The 21,252-nt window shown below is 43.1% G+C and overlaps 2 protein-coding genes across 8 annotated transcripts; both read right to left on the reverse strand.

Moving 5' to 3' along the window:
• Window positions 1–743: 743 nt before the first annotated feature.
• Window positions 744–5,211, reverse strand: zbtb8a (zinc finger and BTB domain containing 8A). 3 transcript variants are annotated; one of them, XM_082515624.1, is made up of 4 exons: window positions 4,959–5,211; window positions 2,927–3,789; window positions 2,663–2,832; window positions 744–2,513 (listed from the first exon to the last, which is right to left on the reverse strand). In XM_082515624.1, the coding sequence occupies exons 1-4, from the start codon at window positions 5,009–5,011 to the stop codon at window positions 2,196–2,198; spliced, it is 1,404 nt and encodes a 467-aa protein (XP_082371750.1). In that variant the 5' UTR covers window positions 5,012–5,211; the 3' UTR covers window positions 744–2,195. The 3 variants fall into 3 exon arrangements, with proteins under 3 accessions (XP_082371750.1, XP_082371749.1, XP_082371751.1); XM_082515623.1 differs by lacking the exon at window positions 4,959–5,211 and adding an exon at window positions 4,702–4,941; XM_082515625.1 differs by lacking the exon at window positions 4,959–5,211 and adding an exon at window positions 4,105–4,695.
• Window positions 5,212–5,403: 192 nt separating this feature from the next.
• On the reverse strand, window positions 5,404–9,720 carry gale (UDP-galactose-4-epimerase). 5 transcript variants are annotated; one of them, XM_082515626.1, is made up of 12 exons: window positions 9,400–9,720; window positions 8,899–9,050; window positions 8,120–8,249; window positions 7,805–7,920; window positions 7,339–7,452; window positions 6,862–7,038; window positions 6,668–6,781; window positions 6,486–6,552; window positions 6,298–6,383; window positions 6,127–6,204; window positions 5,864–5,978; window positions 5,404–5,739 (listed from the first exon to the last, which is right to left on the reverse strand). In XM_082515626.1, the coding sequence occupies exons 3-12, from the start codon at window positions 8,238–8,240 to the stop codon at window positions 5,678–5,680; spliced, it is 1,050 nt and encodes a 349-aa protein (XP_082371752.1). In that variant the 5' UTR covers window positions 8,241–8,249; window positions 8,899–9,050; window positions 9,400–9,720; the 3' UTR covers window positions 5,404–5,677. The 5 variants fall into 5 exon arrangements, with proteins under 5 accessions (XP_082371752.1, XP_082371756.1, XP_082371753.1 ...); XM_082515630.1 differs by having other exon boundaries at window positions 7,805–7,917; window positions 9,400–9,642; XM_082515627.1 differs by lacking the exon at window positions 9,400–9,720 and having other exon boundaries at window positions 8,899–9,060.
• Between the last annotated feature and the right edge of the window lie 11,532 nt (window positions 9,721–21,252).

Below are 21,252 nucleotides of genomic sequence, written 5' to 3' on the forward strand. Positions count from 1 at the left end.
CCTGACCACAGCTGACCGTGTTGCAGACTTTATTACTAAAAAATTCCACGACAGGAACTTTCAGAATAAGGTTTAAAGAACAAAAGTAGGTGTATCAGAGGAATAGCAAGAAATTCAGCAGACAACTAAAGTGAATGATCACAGAATTATTTCCATGGTTAAGAAAAACCTCCCCACAACATCGAACCAAGAACATTCTTGAAGATGTAAGAAAATCATTGTCAGCGTCTACAAAACACACCATTATGAAAGCAAACTATAGAAAGTTTACATCGAGGTACAAGAAAGTGAGATAATTAACTGGAAGATGACTGAATTTTTCATCTTGATCCAATTTTCCCCTGTTTAAATAGGTTATATTCAACATTGTTGTAATATTTTGTCGTTTATTATTTAAACTTTTCCATCACAGATGCCGTAATGACTCCAGAATTGATTTTATTGGTAACATGCAATTTGCATTCAGAGTTGTAAAGTTTTTGTATATACTGATGTATTTGTTCCAAGATGACAAAACTATGTACAAAATTTTATAATTTTTTCAGGTTTAGTTTATTGCACTTTTTCACTGTTACCAGTTTTCCCACAATCGTTGTCCTTTATCGTATTTATTTTTCTATGACTTTACTTCTATCTTACTTTACACCATTTAATACTCCTATAAGAATAATAAAAAACAGAGCCTCCTTTGAATGAGAAGTCGTTCGGTTGTTCGTGATTAAAGTTAAAGACCCAGAAACAAATTTATAAAAATATCTTTAATGTGTCCAAAAGTAAAAAACAAACAAACAAACAAATAAATTATGCGTTTGTATCATACTGCATATCATAACAAAACATTTAAAAAGACTGTCCCTACAGGATACAGGTGATCATTCTGTTCTTCACCTTTTTGCTGAAAGGCTGGCAGAAAGCAGCCAAAAGGACCAAAGCTTTTCATGCACGAGAGAAAAAAAAGCTTATTGAAAAGATTATAATATCATATTATGATTGAAGCAAAGGAAACACATAATATGCATGCTTCAGATACTGCATATCTTTATGAAGCTTAACAGAAAACCTTCATTTTTTTTCTGACAAAGCTCAACAAACTGATAAGAAAAGACTAAACTAATACACAACATATCATAAACGTATGTTTTTACATGAGTGAATCCCACATTTTATGCATAAACTCTCCTGCATGGCTTTAAAGTGCCCCTGTTAAGCTTTTGGGGTTTTTCCCTATTCTTCACACCTTTATTAAAAGTAAAGTTTCACCCACCCACACAAAACACTGAAGTGAAACTGCCTGTGAAACTGGCTGTTCTTCCGTTACTTCTCTATGTCACCATGTAAAATGCCAGTTTAGCAGCTAAACAAAGAATGCCTCAGCTACATCCAGTTGCACCAACTGCCTAAAAGTCTGCCATTTTTCTCTTTTCTACAAACGAAATGTAAAACATGTCAGCAAACCAAGTATTCTGCGAGGCTGGAAGAATGAAAACAAGCTTTTGTGCCCTCCGGCTGATGAACTGAAGACCTGGTGAATTTCTTTTATTCCATTTTTAATTAAAAAAAAAACTAATGACAGTAGAAATCACAAAAATGCTGCACGGCTAACCATCTTTAGTTGTGTTATAATACAGCCTAGAAAACAGGTTTTATTTTTCTGTTGTGTTTTAATTGTAACTGTTATATAACTGTTATATTCATCCACTATTGAACCATTTGAACTGCATATTCTCTTAGCTAAAGATTTTAGCTGTGCTTTTAGCAGGATATTTCATTTTTGATCATTTCTTATATGTTTGAATCATTTATGCATGACTATTTTCGCCCAATTCTTCTTTTTAACCATTACTTTCAATTAATTATCTGCCAAAAATTCTTTAAGTTCAATCAATTCTTTAATGAAATTGTAATTTAATTAACTGCTCTTGCTAAAGTACTCTCTGGGGTACTTGTAACTCTGGCTGGATACCTCGCTTTCCTAGAACAGATCATTTCAGGCCGATGGTGAAAAGAGGAGCAGCAGTAACACTATGCACAGTACAATATGAGAAAAATGATTTTTGAATACTAATGAATGTAAACTTATTGTAGTAAACCCCTAAATTGAAAATAAGCATACCAGGGGCACTTTAAAACACAAACACTTCAAATATGGTTACGCATCTGCACACACACAAACACACGCACACTTTGGTCCAGTTTCACTGCAGCTCTTCGTCGCTGACGTCCACTTGCTGGATGATGAGGTCGGCGCCCGAGTCTTCTGCCAGGTCATCGTCGTCAGTCACCATCCAGCTCCTCTTTGTGTCCCCCTCCTCCTCCCCGTCCACGCCCAGTAACAGTGCCGGCTCCTCGTTGTGCCCCTCCAGGCTGTTCATGGGGACGTCGTCACAGCCCACTTCCTGGATGCACGCCGTGCACATGCGGTAGCGTCTCGTGCCCTCACACACCACATGCCCGGTCTCCTCGGTCACTTGACACTTACACTTCCTGCACACCAGCTTCCTGGCTTGATGAATCTGGGAGATTAAAAAGAAAAAGAAAAGATCGGATAAAGATTTATTCAATATTAGAGTAAATTTGTTTAGCAGCTTGTTTTCCTGGAGCTGTAAGCCGACACAGACACAGAAGAAAGTGTAAATTTACCATCTGCTGTGAAAACACCTACTGTCTCAAAATGGCTGCGTAGATGCTCCAGGCGAGTAAAGCGCTTATTGCAGGCCTGGCATGGATACGGCCTCTCCCCGGTGTGACAGCGCAGGTGACGCTTCAGGTCTGCTTTCCTCTTCACTGTGTGTGTGCAAAAGGGGCATTTGAAGCGCATGGTAGGATTCGAATCTGCAAAGAGGAACAGAGAAATTGTGACATTTGACTTTTTCCTATCATCTCTGTCCAAGTATTCCAGTCATCATCATCTTCTGGCAGCACACACCTTTATTAAAGTGTCCAATAACACCCACAATCGGTGGTAGAGTAGCGTAAAGCTCCTCTGCCTTTTCAGCCTTTCGTGTCCGTGCCTCCTGGATGTCCAAGTCTTCGTGCTGGTTGGACCGAGCGCTGTTGGACGCTCGCCTCTTTGTGCTCCCTTTTCCACGCCGACGCTCTGATCCAGGCAAGGTGTACAAAGGGTCCTGAGGGTCCTGGAGGTCTTCTGCATCTGCACTGAGCTCGTTAACAGGGCTGTTAGGGTCAGTCTTCAGGGCTGAGGCCGAAGGATCCTGGTCCGAGTCCTTTCCCATAAAGCTAGACTGTGATCTGGAGTTGTCCCGAGTCCAGAGCGCAGGTGGAGGGCTAACAGAGCAGGGGCCCTGATGCTGCTCTGTGGAGTCTTCTCCTGCTCCGCTGGTAAAGCTACAGGTCTCAGACAAGCTGAGGCAGCGATCGCTGTCTTCATCTTTCACACTGATGTCCAAGGAGGACTTGATGAAGTTCTTGCAGTAGCTGATGACATTGTTCATCTGCAGGTAGCTGGCTGCAGACATAACTTCAATCACATTGTGACTGGAGAGGTCCAGCTGGCCGGAGTAGATGAAATCCAGGATGACGGTGAAGGTCTCGGGGCTGAAGACGTCGAAGGTGGCGTTGACAGAGTCATCGGGCCCCTGGGACAGCAGCATGCGGAAGTAGCCGCTGCTGGCGTACAAAACATTGCGGTGAGCCCTGAAGAGCTGGCCCTCCACCAACACACTGCAGTCACAGAAAAGCTCCTGGCGACGCTGCTGGTTGAGCTGCTTCAGCATGTTGCTTTGGTGAGACACTGTGATGTCGGCCGTGTTGAACCACCTCTGAGGCTGCCTGCAGGAGACAACATGACAGCTTGCTCACTAGCTCTGTATGCAGGACACACTCACTTCTTTATCAAGAAAATAAGAAATGACAGAGGTCCCGCAGACCCGGTGGACATTTATTACTGAACTTCTCCCAATGCCAAATTAACAGATAAATAAAGGAAACACGGGCTCCTGGATTTTAATGGTCTGGTAACAGCCTACAATGGTAATCATGGCACACTGATCTGAGCATAACAAACACAGCAGCATCACCACATGCTTGCAGCTGTCAATTATTGCATCTTTGTCTTTACACGGGCTCAGCAGAGGGCCCGCCCACCTGACTTTTTTCTGCATTTTGATTTGTTGAAGGATCCTTCAGGCAAAATCTTCTCCTAATGGGTTACACCCGACTCAAGTCAGTCAGAGAGCATCGGGTGACAAAACCTTTAATCATTTCTGAGGTCTCACGCGCTCCGGAAACCCCCGATGGAGTAAACGCGTCAGACTTGTAGGAAGAGAAAATAAAACACTGCAGCCGGACACGCAAAGAGAAAAAAAATGTCCAGCACCCTGATTTTCAGAACAGTTCTCATTTCACGGTAACCTGTTCAATCCGTGCTCGTGCAGGCTCGGGATTGCACGCTTTCGTGTTTAATGAGCCATCAGCGCGGCTGTGTGACAACCTCCGCAGCGCCCGACAACCCACGGTGCAACGCCCGCCCGCAGGACTCCACGGTGCCTTTCACGGCACGCGAAATCAAGACTACCGTCCCCACCGAGCTCTTCCGCGTAAAATCAGACATCCTTCGACCTACAAAGCAACACGACAGTGCTGCAGTCCTGCGAGAGGAAAGCGGGCAGCCCAGTCTGTCTGTCCTGGAGCGACGCCCACTTCAGGCTTCAGCCAGCACACAATAGAAAAACAGACACAAACCTCCGGCAAGTGAGCGCGCTGCGAGCTGGAAAAACACATCTATTCGCATTGTGTAACAGTCTAGGGCAACGACGCACTAACACGCCCGTTTTCATCCTCAAGACCACCCCCACTTCTCTCCGGAGGTCCGGCGAGCAGCGGGGAGGATTTGACTGCTGCCCAAAGCGAGCGACTGCTTCGCAGGCGCGAGGTGTCGGCAGGACCCGCTTACGCCCCACGCCTTCTTACCCCCCCTGACAAAATCCATCGATACTCACTGGTGGCTCGATTCACCCGGCGCCCTGTACAGCCTGCTCGCCCCCATATCCATGTTTAATTCCCGTTTGCCTTTCCCCCCCTCCGCTCTTTTCTTTGCTCGTCCAGGGTCCACAGTCAGGCACTTCCTGCTCAGCCCTAAAGACCGAAACCCGGTTAGACCGACTGGAGCACAGTGCTGACGTGGGTGTTTATTAACTGGGTGCCCGAGGGTTCAAGGAGCCATTTAAAGTCCCAGTGCCCCGTTTAAACAGACGCCCTCGTTGCGAAAGGAGCGATATTCATACAGTATTTGTGCAGGGCTCATGATGCTCCTCTAACCTTACCACACAGGTCCGAGTCTTTAATCTGCCCCCGTATTTCAGAATTTTTTTTATATGTATATAACAACAAAAACCGGGGTCACAATCACTCCAGACAGTCAAGGCAAAGTGCGCGTTTCAGCTATTCAGTAAGAAAATTAATTTATTCTTTCATTGTTATGGCTCACAGATCAATACATTTATAGAGAAAATATCAGTTAAGTCTGATCTAACAGCAAAGAGTAAACAAACATTTAGATACTCTTCTTGTAGTCAGCTGAATCATTAGAGTTTAACAAAAATAAAAACAATGCAGCTTCTCTTGAGGTCTTATGTGTCATTGCGCCAATGAGGAAGCTGGTGGTTCCCTTTGGTGATTTTAAAAGAGGATTTTTACGCAACAGTCTGCTCGGGTTGCGTCAGCAAGTGCCGTTAGAAAATCCGGTGGGGTTCATGGACTGCCAGCGCCACAGGTCCTCACCTGCATGGAAAGGAGTGCAAAGAAAAAACACAGAGATCATACGGGAGATGCTACAACGCATTTATTTGACTGTAGAAGAGCAATCATGGAGAAGAATCAGATTTTCCAGCGTGGCTGTCCTTACACATTCTTTCCAGGTCAAATTGAGCCTTCCAGCCCAGCTCCTTCTCAGCTACGCGAGGGTCGGCGTAGCAGGAAGCTACGTCTCCGCCTCTGCGAGGGGCGATCTTATATGGGATCTAAACAGAAAACACATTATGTTAATTACATGGAAAAATAAGGTGATCAGAGGTATTTCCACAGTGCCAGATTGGTCGTGCTTTGCGTCACTTCTAGAAAACAGACTATAAACATGATTCAGCTCTCACAGTAACCATGATGACTCACCTCTTTTCCGGAAGCCTTCTCCATGGCTTTCACCATCTCAAGCACTGAGTAGCCTTTTCCTGTCCCAAGGTTGTAAACCTACAGACACACACACACACACACACACTAATAAATATCTAAAGCATCTATGTGACAATGGTCGTGATGGAAATTTGCTCCAAGTTGTTATACCTTGCACCCGCAGTCCTCCTTCAGCTTCTTTAGAGCAGCTATGTGTCCCTTTGCCAGATCCACAACATGAATGTAATCTCTCACACCTGCAAAGAGAAAGGAGCCTCGTTTTCATGGTACCGAGTATCTGGCTGCTATTTAAAGTGCTATTTCAAAGCAAGTGCAGTGATTTGCAGTAATTTCGTTACCTGTGCCATCGATCGTGTCGTAGTCATTCCCATATACGCTCAGACACTCTCGTCTCCCAACGGCGACCTAAATTAAGCAATGCAAGCAAATCGGAGTCATGTGATTCATGGAGACAGATGAAAGACTGAAATACAATCACTATGATGAGCACAGCGTGGCATCTGGCAGAGACTTTAGATACCTGGGCAACATATGGCAGCAGGTTGTTAGGGATACCCTGAGGGTCCTCTCCTATCTGACCGGAGCAATGAGCTCCGATTGGATTGAAATAGCGCAGCAGCACAGCATTCCAGTCCTGCCCACAGAGAAGGAATAATGAGACAACTCAGGAGATGGAAGTGTGTGCGTCTGTGAATGTCTTTCTTCTGAGTTTACCTTCTCAGCTTTACAGTGGTCCTTGACCATCTCCTCGATGAAGTACTTGGTCTTCCCGTAGGGGTTAGTGCAGCCTCCCACGGGGTGCTGCTCATCTATGGGGAGGCGCTGGGGGTCTCCATATACTGTGGCGGAGCTGCTGAAGACCAGATTGCGCACTCTGTGAGCCTGCATCACCTGGGGGACGTGCAGATACACATAAACACGGCACATACACACAATCAGTGGCCAGCGAGTCAGCAGTCCACAGCTCAGGGCCGAGGAAAAAAGGCTGATTCTGGCTGTTATGATGAGCTCCACATGCATAACATATCAGAAGGATGCGGTTTTAGAATTTATCAGCTCATTTTCAAATGAACACACGGGTGTGCGCTCAGCAAACACAGAATAAGGTCAGAGCAGGGATTAATAATGAGTGCAGAGCAAAGATTGAAAGTGCAGATCTGAGATCAGTTTACCCAGGAGCTACTGACTGACCTCAAGCAGGTTCATGAAGGCGGTGAGGTTCACTTTGTAGTAGAGTAACGGCTTCTCCACCGACTCGCCCACAGCTTTCAGCCCCGCGAAGTGAATCACAGCACTGAAGGAATGCTGCAGCACACAAACAGAGAAGCACATGTGTGACACAGGCCGGTTTCAGATTTAAGGCATGCAAATACTACAAATGAACTGCTTTTGATGACAGTTTATGCAGGCCAGCAGGGACATTTTCAAGGAAACAAACAAAGGCTAAAAAAGTTAAATGGTGGTGCATTTATCTTCTTGCTGATTGTTTTATGTGTGTAACAGTAAAGCAGAAACCGGGCTGTTTTTTTTTAGCCAAACAACCCCAAACACACTGACTTTACAAATCAAAGTGTGTACACTGTTGGCACTCTCTAAAACAGTAGCAGATGCAGATGAATAATTAGGAAAAACAAACCAAGTGTAACAACTTTCTGACCTTTTTGAACAGCTTTTCCAAGCCGGGGCGGTCGAGGAGGTCCAGCTCATGAAACTCAATGCTGGTTTTCAGGAGCTTTTCTATCCTGCGTATGCTCTCTGGCACATTCCCTTCTCCTCAATCCAAAACACAATGGATACACACACACACACACACACACACACACACACATACAGAAACACTAGGTCTAAGTATCACGCTGATTACTTTTCAATTCAATTCAATTTTAATTAATCCAAATCAGTTGCCTGTAAGGTAGACCCTACAGTTTTTTCAGTAATTTTCTCAGTAAAAGCTCTTAATTGGTGAGCTCACCTCGCACAGCGTTACTGAAGTTATCCACCACGATTGGCTGGTAGCCTGCTTCAATGAGCTCCACCACACAGTGACTCCCGATGTAGCCTCCTCCACCTGTGACCAGCACCTTCTCTGCCATTCTTTGGGTCTGATGGATAAAAGATACAATAACATCAAGTCAATCAAAATCCTCTCTCAGTCTGAATGCTGTAGTGGAAGCAAAACTATGCCACCCTGACTGGAGGATGAGGAGATGCTTTATCCTGACACACCTGTTTAAAGCCAAGTGACACACCTGTATTGTCCCACGTCAGCAGGTTCAAGCCTTCACCTGTCCAACCACATGAAACAATTATATTGCTCGAAGAATAACACGTCAGTGACTACTGGCTATTGTTAAGAGCCATCTTATCTTTCGAGAGAGTGATATTCTCTTTCCAACAGGCCACAACTTCCTTGCACTTTGTATGATGAAACTTTATCACTCAGTTCCAGTTATTACTCAGCTTGAAGACATCCTGTTTGTTCCACGGAAGCAATCAGAATATCTCAAGGCTTATACTTTATCTCTCTACAGAACTCCACATATTATAGTTAATTCAAATGGATGAAATATTGGATCAGAGCAACGTTGAAGGCTTTTTGTTTTTAAAAAGAGAAAAAAGTAAAAGCTGCTTCTTCAGGCTAAATAACCGAAACTGATAATATTACTTGAAGAATAAAAACATAACCTAAGTAATAAGTGCTAAAATGACACAACAGTTCACTTTCATTTAGAGTTTCTGTAAAATACTCACCGTTTCTCTTTGAGAGATGAAAAGGCGTTTCCGGTGGAGACTCTTGATAAACGTTGTCGGAAGCAGAAGCAGAAGAGGTGAGTGTTGAAGGTTTATCCGTCAGTTCATTCAGTGAAGTCTTCTAGTTTTTCCTGTAGACATTTCTTTACTTCCTGTAAAACGTGGGGCGGAGTCAAGCGAAAGTTTAACAGACAACTTCCTATACGCCTACTTTCAAAATAAAAGCACAAATGGTAAATTCACTTTAGTTTCAAGAAAGCGAAATCAACTTCTGTAAAACCATATGGGATAAATATAACTGATGGACTTCTTTACAGTCCATCAGTTTAGTTTAGTTTTAGATCTGTCGCTTTTTCCTTTACTCCTTAAATTCTGACATCCATTAATGTTACACTGATAAATACTTTAACCCCACTGGCCATCAGATGCTTTATTAGTAGCAGTCTATCCATCCATTCTCATCTGCTAATCTAATTCACCAAAATTTACCTATATACTTACTTTACTAATTGTCTTTGGTCTGTCGGAGGAAGCCAGATAGGATCCAGGTAAGCACAGGAAAAACGTGCGAACTCAAGACAGAGACCCCCAGACTGGATTCAAACCCAGAACCTTCTTATGTGAGGCTAGGAGGCTAGTGACCAGAAGGACAGCTCAGGTTTGGAGTTAAAGTTAGAGGGATGGGGCTGAGACATGTGCAGGAGAGGAACACTGAATATATATTGGATGCAGCAGGAGGAGGAAAACAGGTTCATTGATGGAGAGTGTTGGGGTGACAGAGGAGGACGCTGGAGAAAAGGTGAGGCAGATGATCTGTTGGGGTGACCCCTAAATGTGCAGCCTCTGTGCTCTTTTATAAATGTAATATTAACATTTATTGGGAACATTAAACAAATTTATTTCTTACTTTGAAGCATCAAACGGATTTTAATGACGCATCTTCATTAACTTCACGGATCTCCAATCCTCTTGCCGTGCTACGTGAGCGACGTGACGTGTGAGGTAAGCCACGCCTCTTTGCCATTTACACAAGGAAGCGTTTGTGCAGAGCCTCCACCTCTGTGTACGCACAGAGCCACACTAGATGGCGAAAGGAAAAGTGCCACGTTACCTAAACACCGGACTTACCGGCAGTGCAGCTTCGCAGGAGTAAACACAAACACAGAAGGCTTTTAAACCAGGCCTCATAGCATTTAAATGCCTCATATGATATAGTATTACAACGTATTATTATAGCATGTTTATGGATTTGATTTAAGCAAATGACATTAAGACGTGGTTGAACAAACTGCCCTCCACCCAGTCTCAGCCGCTGCTGGTGACCGAACCCTGCTCCAACCCAAATAATTAAGTCACCAGTGTCTTTATGACACAGCAGCCTATGAAACTCAGTTAAGCTACACAGCACATCTCAGTGAACACTTTAAAACATTTTTTGGGAAGCTGAAATCAATTATATTAACCCCTTAATGCCTGTACTGTGAAATAGTTGCCAGAAATCAATTTTCTTGTAAACTGGAGTATTTATTAAACTCTCTGAGAAATTAAAATAAAACCACACTGATTTAGAGAACCCATGCGTCAAATATGGTAGTGTTACAGGGTTAAGACACAAACTGCAGGCTAACATTTCAAATCCCAAAAATAATAGCAGGCTCTGTAAAAATAAACAAACAACAACAACAACAAAAAACGAACACGCAGATGCAAAATGACTTCATGTTTTAGTGAATCTAAACATGATGATTTTCCTCACTGGTCAGATACAGCACCTTGAATGTAAGTTATATCTGTTAAAGTTTCAGTCATAATTCTAAGAGACGTGAATATCATAGCTGACAAAAGTTCTTCAACCTGAAACCTGCAGACTGCACAGAATCTCCCGTAGCTCTTGTAAATCCCAGTTTCCAGTCCTGTCTCACTGGCACACGATGAAAGGCAGCAGAATTGTGAGTAAAGCAAGAAAAAAAAAAGGAAAGAGATACCTGAGAGATGAAGTTTGCTCGCTTCATTCCCTGTAAATTCCATCTCTTTGTTAGGAAGGAATCGAAGCTGATGAAGAAATCTCAAAGGAGGGGCACGAGCATGGCAATATAATTCAGCAATGTTCAATGGTATTAATAAAAAAAACTAAATCAACCATTCAGAAGAGGACAGAGGAGAGGAGACAGAAGGAAACATTTAAAACTCAGAGGAGGAACAACATGTTTGACTGTAAGAGAGCAGAAAAACAGGAATGCAGTCTCTCTTATGAATGTGGTTCATTTTGCAGTTACATTGTCTGGCCTCAGTTGGTTACTTTAGACTTCATTTTTGACTTTGTGCACTGATGTGTGTTAGCAGCAGGCCTCAGCTCTGCTTGTGTCTATGTATGCATGGATGTAATGGTGCACGCTCCCCCAGGCTGCAGACCCAGCACCATATTCGTCTGCAGCTGTGGGAGGAGGTGGAGGGTCGCAGGGAGTGCGACGAGCACCTCTGCCCTCCAGTGCCGGACAGCTGCTCTGCAGACTGGGTGCAGGACACTTACAGATGCTGTGTGCAAACGTGTAACGTGACCCAGATGGAGCTTAGAAGTTATATGACCACTGTGGAGATTGCCTTGGTTGCCAGATTAAATTACCAAAGAAGGGACACAGGACCAAGCCAGAGCCTTCATGTGCGTGCCAGGAGAAAGTCCCTGTGTGTGGCTCAGATGGGTGGACCCACCCCAGTATTTGCCAGCTGAGAGAGGCTGCCAGCAGCAGTAACACAACCAAAAACCTCAGCAGGAGGGGACCCTGTTATTCCAGTTAATGTACTTCTGTTTTTCATACATCATAGTTTAGGAAAGTTCATATTTTAAAACTGTAAATGCATTATTATCTTGACATGGAGCAGTTTTAGGCGATTAAACACTGGGGTGTTCCTTTCCTTTTACTGCAGTTTGCTGTATCCTTTGAGGTCCCATAAATCTCTCCAGCTATCCAGGGAGTGACATCACCTTTGGCTGCGAGAGCGCAGCCTACCCTCTTCCAGGCTTGAACCGGAGGAGGACCGGGACTGACTTCCTGACAGGAGATGATCCCAACATTTCTGTTCAGGTTTGAGCAGACCTTCAGTTTTTATACACAACTGAGTGTTTCACTAAGAATTTCTGTTAGATTAAATTGTGTCCTGTGCCAGTTTAACACCCCTTCATCCAGAAATCATCTAATCAAGAATACTAAAGAATATTTAAACTGATTTTGCACAATGGAAAACAACAAACACTGGATAATAATCACCAAAATGACTTTGTAAAAGATACCAGACCCTTTATTTCTGGAATACCGAATGATCCATGTGGCTTAAAAGGTAGGTTACAATAAAATACGCTTTTACATTGTTAACTGTTACCTGTTGTTTGACTATCATCTTGTCAAAGTATAATAGTTAACCAGAGAAGTATGAATTTAAACAGGAAAACTTGTGCTATCTCAATTTATCTGCAAAAATATAAAGTATTTAAGCTGCTTCAACCTGCATGCAGTTGTTGCACACTCTGCAAGCTGTTTTTTTTACATCCCGCCTTTACACTGACTTAATGTCATTCATGTTATTTCTGATCTCACAGTCTGTTATTTATGAATCCCCTGTTCTGCGAGGGGTCTGTGTACATTTTGATCCATAGATTTTTGGACAGTGAAACTTTTCCCCCCTAATTTTACTGGTTTACAGAGGCAAAATTACAAAGAATGTGTCATTGTCCTAAAACATGTGGGCCTAACTGTACGTGCACAGGCAGGGATGAGTGCTCTCCCTACCTTAGGTTTTTCAGATATGGATATGGAAGTGTGAAAAGGTCCCAGAAAATAGCCATACCACAAAATATAAATTACTGCAGATGGAGAGAAAGATCTATTTTTACTAAAGAGAGAAAAGCTGGCGTTGAGTCATATGTTCCATCATCCCTCAGTAAAGAGCCTCTGTTTGAAACAAAACTGGACTGAAAGCTGAGATGACACAGTAGCAACAAAATGTGCAGACCTTACTCACATGTGTTGCACCATCATTCACCTGCATTGACTTAAACTGCCAAGACACAAAATTGTCTTAGGGTCTATCAAAATACTTTCCATCCTATTTTCTCCTCCATCTCTTCATTTCTTTATCTTTTTAGTCCCATTTCTGTTCAGCCTTGTTCGAGACAGACAGACTCGCTCTGCTGCTGTCGCATCTCCCACAATACTTTCAGAGAAGTGAGTTCTCAGACAACAAGGTCTGTTAACTGTTCTCAGCTGGATGGCAAACCCATTTTAACTACACCATACATATTTTATTTCTATTTTTTTTTTTTAATCTTCTTTGCAAAGATGAAGTCGATGAAAGGCCGTGTAGCCACGAGGAAGAAGAGGAAGAACTCTTTGATCATTTGGAGGAAGGCAGTGATGCTGCACAGCTGGCATCTGCAGATTACCTGCCATTAATTTAAGTCAGTTTAGAGGAGCAGCTGATGAGGAGGCTTCAGGAAAAAATGTCTCAACCAGCACATGGGATCAGCCAAAAAAAGAAATAAAATTAAAAGACATGATGTTTGTCAGTCGTGCTTCATTTGATATGATGAATGACTAATTTGACAATGCCTCTGCATATAGTTGACTTTTTTACAATGATACATTAGAGCACAAGAGTAAATCACTTCTACGTTGTGGAGCTTTTTAAATTTGTCTGATCATATTTTACTGATCTGTAAGGAAAATCTGGGATGTTCTTTCACGGCAGGCAGATACTAGATCCAAGTCCTTCACTATACAGGAGAAGCTTTTGATTTGTCTTCTGGAGGACAGATCCAAATTAGAATCATCAACAGATAGAGAAGTCACCCCTAAAGTAAAGCTTCTATCATTTCCTCCTTCTTTCGCCACTCCACTTTTAAAACGGCGGAGTACATTTGTTCATCAAAAATAAAAAGGAGCGTGAGAGATGGAGGGAGAGAGGGTGTGACCATCCGCGGGGTCTCCGTCTGATTCTCTTCATCTCTCTCCACCTGAGTGCCCGTTAATCCTCCCCTCATCCCCCGACTCCCAGCTGGATACACCGGCTCCTTCTGAATGGCAAGCTGCATTAACGCCGAGGAACTTTCCCCTGCTGTCTGTTAGTAGAAGCTGATTGGAGATTACAGGCCTGCTGCAAAAACACAGCCCTCCATCTCATCTCAAATCACTTTCCACCCCATTTTCTCCTCCATCTCTTCATTTCTTTATCTTCTTAATCCCGGCTCTTCTCCTTTTCAATGTCATCAACTTTTTGCCTGTTACTACAAGTCTGCCCCCATTAACTGCGCTTTCTTGACAGCCGAATGACAAGAAAGATGAGTAAGAGGGAGCGAGGGGAAAAAGCTTCCCCTCCTGAGTGGAGCCAGAATGATGTCATGGGGGCATTTGTCCTCCTGGTGTGGAGGCTTCCCTTCCTCTGCTAATTACCTTGTACAAACTCGAATCTGATATGGCGGATATGAGGCCCAAATACAATTATTGTGGGCTAACAAAGAGATATTGAGATTCAGGGAATGAGGGAGAGACCGCAAGTGAGATAGAAGGAAAGGCACGAGCACGCACGCACACACACAAGCTTGAATACCCTCCCACACACAAACACAACCACTTGTCCTTCCCCTCCATTCCCTCAGATAGGCTAATGTTATTACGGGGGTAATTATCCTCATTAGTGCCAGCAGCTGTAGAGAGCCCATTGCTTGCTGTTCAAACTCCACCCCGAACATTTCTGTCTTCACATCCCTCTTGATAAATCCTAGATCTTATTTAGAGTTTGCATCCATCCTCTGCGTCCTAGTTGCAAAAAACAGACACGATCAGATATTTAAAAACCCGAGGTGCCTCCATTTCCTAGCCTGTCCGGCCTCTTGTAGCAATGTGCGTTAGTTCAGCTCCACAGGAGGTTTGACAATAATGAAAAACTGTTTGTAGAGCAGTGAGGAAGCTGGTGTGATCACAAATTCAGCAATGTGACATTTGCAGTTTCAGAGTTTAACAGCAGAACAGTAGATGGCACTGTTTAGTCAAATAACCTCCTCAGTGGTTTTCTGTAGATATGCGTCCACATCTAGAAGTAGACGTGGTTTTCTCCTCTTATCTGTCTCGCACTTTTTCATGTTTTTCCATCTTTCTAAACGAGCCTATCCATTAACTCTCGCGGTCCGTTTGATTATTGAAAACTATTGTGCATAGCAGAAAAAAAGAGCTTTTTATGCTGCTTGATGTTTATATGAAAATGATCCTCTTCCTTGATGCTCCGTGTGCATCTTTATACAGATTTTATAAGATCAACAGCTGAAACAGGCAGCTTTATGCACAGCATCCCCCTCACTCTGTGAGATTGGCTTTTGTTTTATTGCCAGAGGCTGGTGTGGACAGTAGGTAACCTGTATACTCCTAAGCCCCACATCAGGCGCTAAATGTCATGCATAGCCTGTTTTTATTGGCTGATATGGCCTGTTGTGCCCTTCTCCTTTTCCTGGAAGCCATTGTTAAAGAGCTAGTTGTTAATGCTGCTGACCAGATGGGCTCCTTCTCCCTGCAGGTCTGACTCAGGGTGTTTACCATGCACTGGGCTGTGGAAAACAGGTGAGACTACTGCTGCATTATCAACCAATCAGAAAGCAGCAGATGTCTAGCCTCTGCCAGTAAACCTTTATTTGGCATTTGGGGCCTCACAGGAGTGGGCTTGATAATAACACTGAATCAAAGTGAAATCTGGTTTATATGTTTTTGTACAAGGCTATTATGTGAAATGGCCACGCAGGGTATAAGTCCTCCCACGAGCCCGAGGTACTCGATATTTCTGCAGCAAGAAATTCGGGTTAAATAAAGAGTCTCTATATCTAATACATCAGATGCTAAACCAACCAGTTCATTTTCATTTTCTAAAGCTCAGACAAAACTTCCAGAAATGTTCCCTCGGCCGCTGTGTGACAAAATGTTTCCAGCATTAGCTGGGCAAACAGTGAACATTCCTTTCCCTTTCCAGTTCAGGCCATCTTGAATTACTGCAATTTGGTATCGTGGCAACAGCAAAGGTAAGGCCGGGTGAGGGATTGTTGAGGAACAGTCTTTTAATGCTTTGAATCAATCTGCCTTAATGGATGACCTGTGTCTGGCATGCATGTATGGATTAGTTTGGCTGGTGCACCTGTCCCTGTTCTGTCAACAGCAGCTCAGGTTACTGGCTACACATTGACCTGGCTGACACAACTTCCTGTGACTGACAATATGCTGGCCTTATTCACTGCTGGCCTCATAATATTAAGGTCACACGTATTTGAGACAATGTTTTTGGATAAAATCTAAATGGACAAAAACAAAAATATATAAATCACGATGGTATGAAGTGCGTCTCGCAGCAAAAAGGTTCTGGGTTTGGCTGGCTACGGCGTTTGTGTTTGGAGTTCCAGCCCTGCGCGACCCTCTAAAAGGGTAAGCGAGAACGGCTAATGGATGTTTGGGTGGATAATAAAAAGTAAACAGCAGATAACCCCCCTCATTATATAAAAATGCAGCCTAACACGTGCAGTGTATTTCCTAGCAAAGCTGGTCTCAGGTTGATTATGGAGTTAAGCTGCCGGAGCGGCCCAGTGAAGCGAGGCTGCGGCTGGGCTTAACATCCATCCTAGAGCAGCTTGTGTCTCACACCAGGCCTGAAGTGGGAGAAAAAAAAAACAGCGGGATGAATATTTTCTGTCTGAACTTTGCTCCTGAGTACTGAGATTTAAAAATGAAATTAAAAAAGAAAAAAGTGAAAGCCATTTCCCTCTGATTTCCACTCAGATATTGTGTATTATGCATATCTGTCTGGGGTCGGTAATATTTAGAGGAGAACTGGGAAATTGGAGCATCTGACAGGATATCAAATATATCCTCTTCACTCTGGCCATATTTTAGTCTCCTAATCAAGGCAGACACAGTATGTGCCCAGAGTTTCTGAGAGCACAATATTGGAAAAATCCTGATTCAGAATCCAAAAATGAAGAAGCTGTTCATTTCTAAGCATCCAATCAGCTCTATCTTACACTCTTGGTGTTCATATGTCTTGGAGGTAAATCCGGGGTGGTAATGTCACTCATTCTTTCAGTGGGTTAAACCCACTTTTTTAAGCAGCTGGCACGACGCCCCTCATAGGGGCTTATATTTTTTGATGTGGCCTCCCTGCCCCTCTCTATTCACACTGATCGTTGCTGATGATGGATCCCCCTGATGATGAACAATTAGCAGGCAACTGCTACGCTGCCCACAAAGCCGGATGGGTGATAGATGGGTAAAGTGATGGACTCGGGCGGTTGGTTGTCTGCTGGGGAAGAGGGGCTTTGTCCTGGATCTCTGACATCTTCTATCTTGTGATCCACACAACCCCCACCTTGCTTCTACCCACCATAGTTACCCCCACCAGCTGCCTGTGACCCCTCATCATAGCCCTGCCTCTGCTTGCCATGTGCTGGGAGTCAAAGGGTTCCCACCTATCGCTCATCAGAAAGGAACCCCACCATCTCGTGCCCCGTGCACTAAATCACAATCAATCGCTTGGCAGACAGAGATGGATTGGGACATCCGCGACCCTGTACCTTTCAGGGAGGCCCCCGCCCTCCACGGGGCTGCTGTCATGGACTAATAATAGAGGTGATTCTAGTAGGAGTGTGCGGGTCAAGTCTGCTGGCCCTGGAAGGAAGTTATCACAAAGCAATGGAGGGAAATTCTTTTCTCCTTACGAACAAGAGTCACAATGTCAAACAGCATGTCTGACAGAAGGCAGAGAAAGCTTTAACACTAAAAAATGACTTTATTTAAAATCAATCTAAATGTAATTCAGCGCACAGTTATGAGTGATAAATAGTGGGGGGGAAATATGGGGAAGCATTTTACGCTTTTTAAATACCTAAAAGAAAAGAGCGCATTTAATGGCTGTGTATGATAATGTGCGTTTGGCTGGGCCCAGTCGACGACACTCTTACAGCATCCTTTGGAATTCTTGTTTCATTAGCACGAGCATTTCAATAAAAGATACACGGATGCATCCATTTTATGGCATTCCCAGCTTGGACTTGTACACTCTTGCACACCATGTAGTGAACCCAGAACATATTTGTTATTTAAAAGCAACTGGAAGCAACTAAAATGTAGCATGTTGTTGACTGTTGATGCTAAAATTCAGTTGTAGTTCAAGTGAAGGTTTTACCGGAGTTTTAGATGTTTTGATTATAGTGAAAATGACTCAAAATATTTTTTGAATCTGATTTAAATGAACTAGGTGAGTCACAAAGGAACATAACAGAAATGTTTTTGTGCAGAGAAAACCTACACAAGCCATTAATGCATTAGCAAATTAATGCAAACTAGTAAAAATGTCCAGGAGAAAAATTTATTACAGAAGGACAAAAACCAGGCGATAGACTGTATATGAAAGATGGACCTAACTTCTGGGTCAGACAAGTGAAGTAAGTGGCTTAATCTACATTTGTTGTAATCTCCTGTAGTTGCAAAAACAAGTCCTTAGTGTAGAAGCTTACGGAAATTTAAACACTGGCTTCTTTGATGAGCGAACTCAATAAGCACATTCCTGATGACTCTATGGTCCAGTTGGTTCTGGCATGGCGTTGCTTCGGTTAATCATGGAACCCAGTTGTGTCCAAAAGAACCAAAAAGGATGGATGTGCCACTACTGCCGGTCACTAAGATATGAGTCAGCAGATCATAAAAGAAAAGCTAAAATGATGACATGAAAACGGTCACCTGTAGAGTTAAAGAACAGAACTGTGTATTCCACATGGTGACTTTTTCAATATTTTCTTAATTTACTGTCAGAACAGGGCCCAGTTTTACAAAGCAGGGTTTCATCTTATCCAGATAACCTTTCTGGAGCAGGTTATGATACTGACCAATCAATTCTCTGGACCATAGCACCACCATTCCTGGAAGGTCGCTCTGACCTCTGTGTGCTGAGAGGAGAGACTAAAGTTTAGATGAGCTGAGCATCAGTAACACATATAGATGCTTAAACACAACTTTAATCTTTGGTGTATTTGTTTGATGTGTTGGTTGGTTGTCTTTACAACAGATTTGTGATATTACCAGTAAGTGAATCCAGATGATGGAAAGATCATCTGGATTCTGCTAGGAAACAATGAGAGGAGGCTACCTGATTAGCAGACACCCAACATGATTAAAGGCTTACATACAGCATCTCTGTGCCACATACATACATACTAGCCTTTTGCACATTTGATTCATTCCTTTTTGTTTATCGTCATAATCAGAAAGCTGTCCGTCTGCTTCCCCCTCTCTCCTTTCTCAAAGTAATAGTCTTGACATTCTGCCACAGATCATCACGAGCGTTCGAAGAGTTGCCGTCTACTGCTTTGTGATTTACTTGACAACAGACGGAGTGATTGCATCATTCGCACGCGCATCGACAACAAATATCATTCAGACATGTAAAAGTCCCCACAATGCCATAACACGATGATTGGGAGTGAAAGATCTTATTCTGCATTCAGTGCCAAGGACTCGAGGAGGATCATTCACATGTAGATGTGCCCTTCTGGAAGTGCCTCAGCTATACAATTTCCATTTAGATAAGGTGTATACACAAATAAAGAAAGGACATTGGGTTCTTCATTTGATTAACTAATCATAGTCTTTGTAATTCCACTCGGAGACCTTGAAGGGCAGTTCCGGGCTGTGCACCCTGATTAGCCAATGCATGATTGCTGCTGCTATGGCACAAATCAGTTCAAGTAACTCAGCTCCACAGACTGCACAGTTGCAGTGATTAAACAGGCGATTAAGACCTAGAGTTTCTGTCTATTTAATCCCTTTTCCCATTGTCTAAATAGATAGCCACAGTGTAGTCCCTGATCAGCAATAACAGAACACCACAAGAATTGGAGTGGGAGGTGATTAGGGTCTTTAAAGCTCCCTCGAGTGTGGATGCAGGTTGTTTGTGATTAGCTTGGACTTATAGGTACATTCTGTTCTTATTTGCTCTTGCCAGACCAGGGAATTCATTATCTCATTCTTAAGCTGGGAGAAAAAAAAATTACATACACAGCCTCGGGACAGATGTGATACCTTTAAGTGAGAATGGAATAATCCATATTTGTAGCACAAGTGAGGAAGGCTCTGATCCTCGGCATGTTGACAAACCAAACAAAACACTCCTCAACCTCACGACTCAAGCCTCGAAGTGCTTTAACCCTCTTCCCACTTCTCTGCTAGCCCTCTTCGTGCAGTGCAGTGGTGTGTCTGTATGATCTGAAGGCTGTATAGAAACTCTACAGTCCCTCTTCATGACTGATCTCTTTTGATAGAGCTCATTATGCAAACTGCTCCCAACTCCCGCCGCATAATTAGTGCTTAATTAATTTGAGTGAAATCTTTCATCTGTCTGTGTCCGGCCAGCTCCTTCCTTCCATTTACAACATGATATTAATTTCGGGGGGGGGGGGGGGTGGTAGCCTAGCTGATGAAAAGGCTGATATAATTAATCAAGTACTGTATCTTTTTCCTTCATTTTTTGGAGGAATAATAAGTGTGACGAGCAGAGTCTGATTAACCCTATTATGCTCCCTAATTAGGGTGATCGTTTAATAATCAAGGAAGCAGCACAATTACAAGAGAATGCAAATTATGCAATCTAATGAAGAGTGTACCAATTCTGTGAATTCTTTGTTTGGAAAATTCCCAAATCAAATGTCAAGAAATGTACATGTGTTAAGGGTGGACTTGATAATTGAGCTCAAAATGTCTCCAAGACTTGTGCATTTGTTAGATTTTGATAAATCTCAGCGGAGAACTGTGAGAGCAGGAGACAAAGATATGTCATGATGACATAGCATTTATTATATTAATGAAAGATAAAGTGGTTTACACATTCATCTAAGGACGTTTGATTTGGTGTAAAAAATCTGCCAATCACACGTGCAGAGTTACCTGCTGTGACGGCCCCGGTGAATAAAGGAGCGGCTGAAAGTAGGTACGTTTTTAAAGTCAACGTGTGGCTGTAATACTCAAAGAAATGTCTGTGAAACAGGCTCACTAAACATAGACCACATGCTGCACTGAAGCCAGTGCACATGTGCCCTAAATCTGTATTTTTTCTGACTGCCAGCAGGGGGCGACTCCTGTTCCTTAAAAAAATATGCATTGTATAGAAATCTATGAGGAAATGACCTTCTCGCTCCCTTAATTTATGACCTTATTAAACGCTTTCCTGTTGAATCGATGATCTCAATCTTTAGCTTTTTACAAGTCTGCATTGGGATTTCCTCAGTTTCATAGATCCACCGCTAAAAACAAAAAATCCAAGATGCTCCAGCATAAAGCT

This window comes from Aulonocara stuartgranti (genome assembly GCF_965226115.1).
Source record: "Aulonocara stuartgranti genome assembly, chromosome: 19".
Taxonomy (NCBI): domain Eukaryota; kingdom Metazoa; phylum Chordata; class Actinopteri; order Cichliformes; family Cichlidae; genus Aulonocara; species Aulonocara stuartgranti.